At 58.2% G+C, this 457-nt stretch overlaps 2 protein-coding genes across 2 annotated transcripts in view; both read left to right on the plus strand.

The window, feature by feature from the left end:
* Window positions 1-296, plus strand: part of LOC116217822 (zinc finger protein 316-like) — a 20,822-nt gene extending 20,526 nt beyond the window's left edge. Inside the window, exon 5 of the mRNA XM_031557801.1 lies at window positions 76-296. Within this exon, the coding sequence (XP_031413661.1) occupies window positions 76-296 (221 nt within the window). The remainder of the gene's footprint in view (window positions 1-75) is intronic.
* Window positions 297-351: 55 nt separating this feature from the next.
* LOC116217821 (zinc finger protein 586-like) overlaps window positions 352-457 on the plus strand; it is a gene marked incomplete at its 3' end in the record, with an annotated part of 2,044 nt that continues 1,938 nt past the window's right edge. The window contains exon 1 of the mRNA XM_031557800.1: window positions 352-403. Coding sequence (XP_031413660.1) covers window positions 352-403 — 52 coding nt within the window. The remainder of the gene's footprint in view (window positions 404-457) is intronic.

The raw sequence follows: 457 nt of genomic DNA on the forward strand, positions 1-457 counted from the left end.
CAATGGGGTGAAGTGGTGGCCAACTGGGGGCCAACTGGGGGCAACTGGTGGCCAATGAGGTGAACTGGGAGCAAGTGGTGGCCAACTGGAATGAACTGGTGGCCAACTGGGGGCAGCTGGTAGCCAACTGTGGGCCAACTGGAGGCAACTGGGGGCCAATGGGGGCTACTGGTGGCCAAGTGGGGTGGGCGCTGCTGGACCCTGCGCAGCGTGCGCTCTACCGGGACGTGATGCTGGAGACGTACCGGTGCGTGGCCTCGCTGGATGAGGGCTTTGCTGCCTTTCCTCCTCCTTAGGGCACCTGTGGCTGTGCAGAATGAGCCTCTGCAGACTGGGTCTTGAATAGTCACCATGCACTTACATACTGATAACTACAACAGCAACAAAGGAAATACTGAGAAGCGTGAGTTTCAGAAGGGCTTTGTATGCACAGCAGACTCATAAACGCCCCAGAGTC

The sequence above is a fragment of the Meleagris gallopavo genome, unplaced genomic scaffold (assembly GCF_000146605.3).
Source record: "Meleagris gallopavo isolate NT-WF06-2002-E0010 breed Aviagen turkey brand Nicholas breeding stock unplaced genomic scaffold, Turkey_5.1 ChrUn_random_7180001957854, whole genome shotgun sequence".
Classification (NCBI taxonomy): domain Eukaryota; kingdom Metazoa; phylum Chordata; class Aves; order Galliformes; family Phasianidae; genus Meleagris; species Meleagris gallopavo.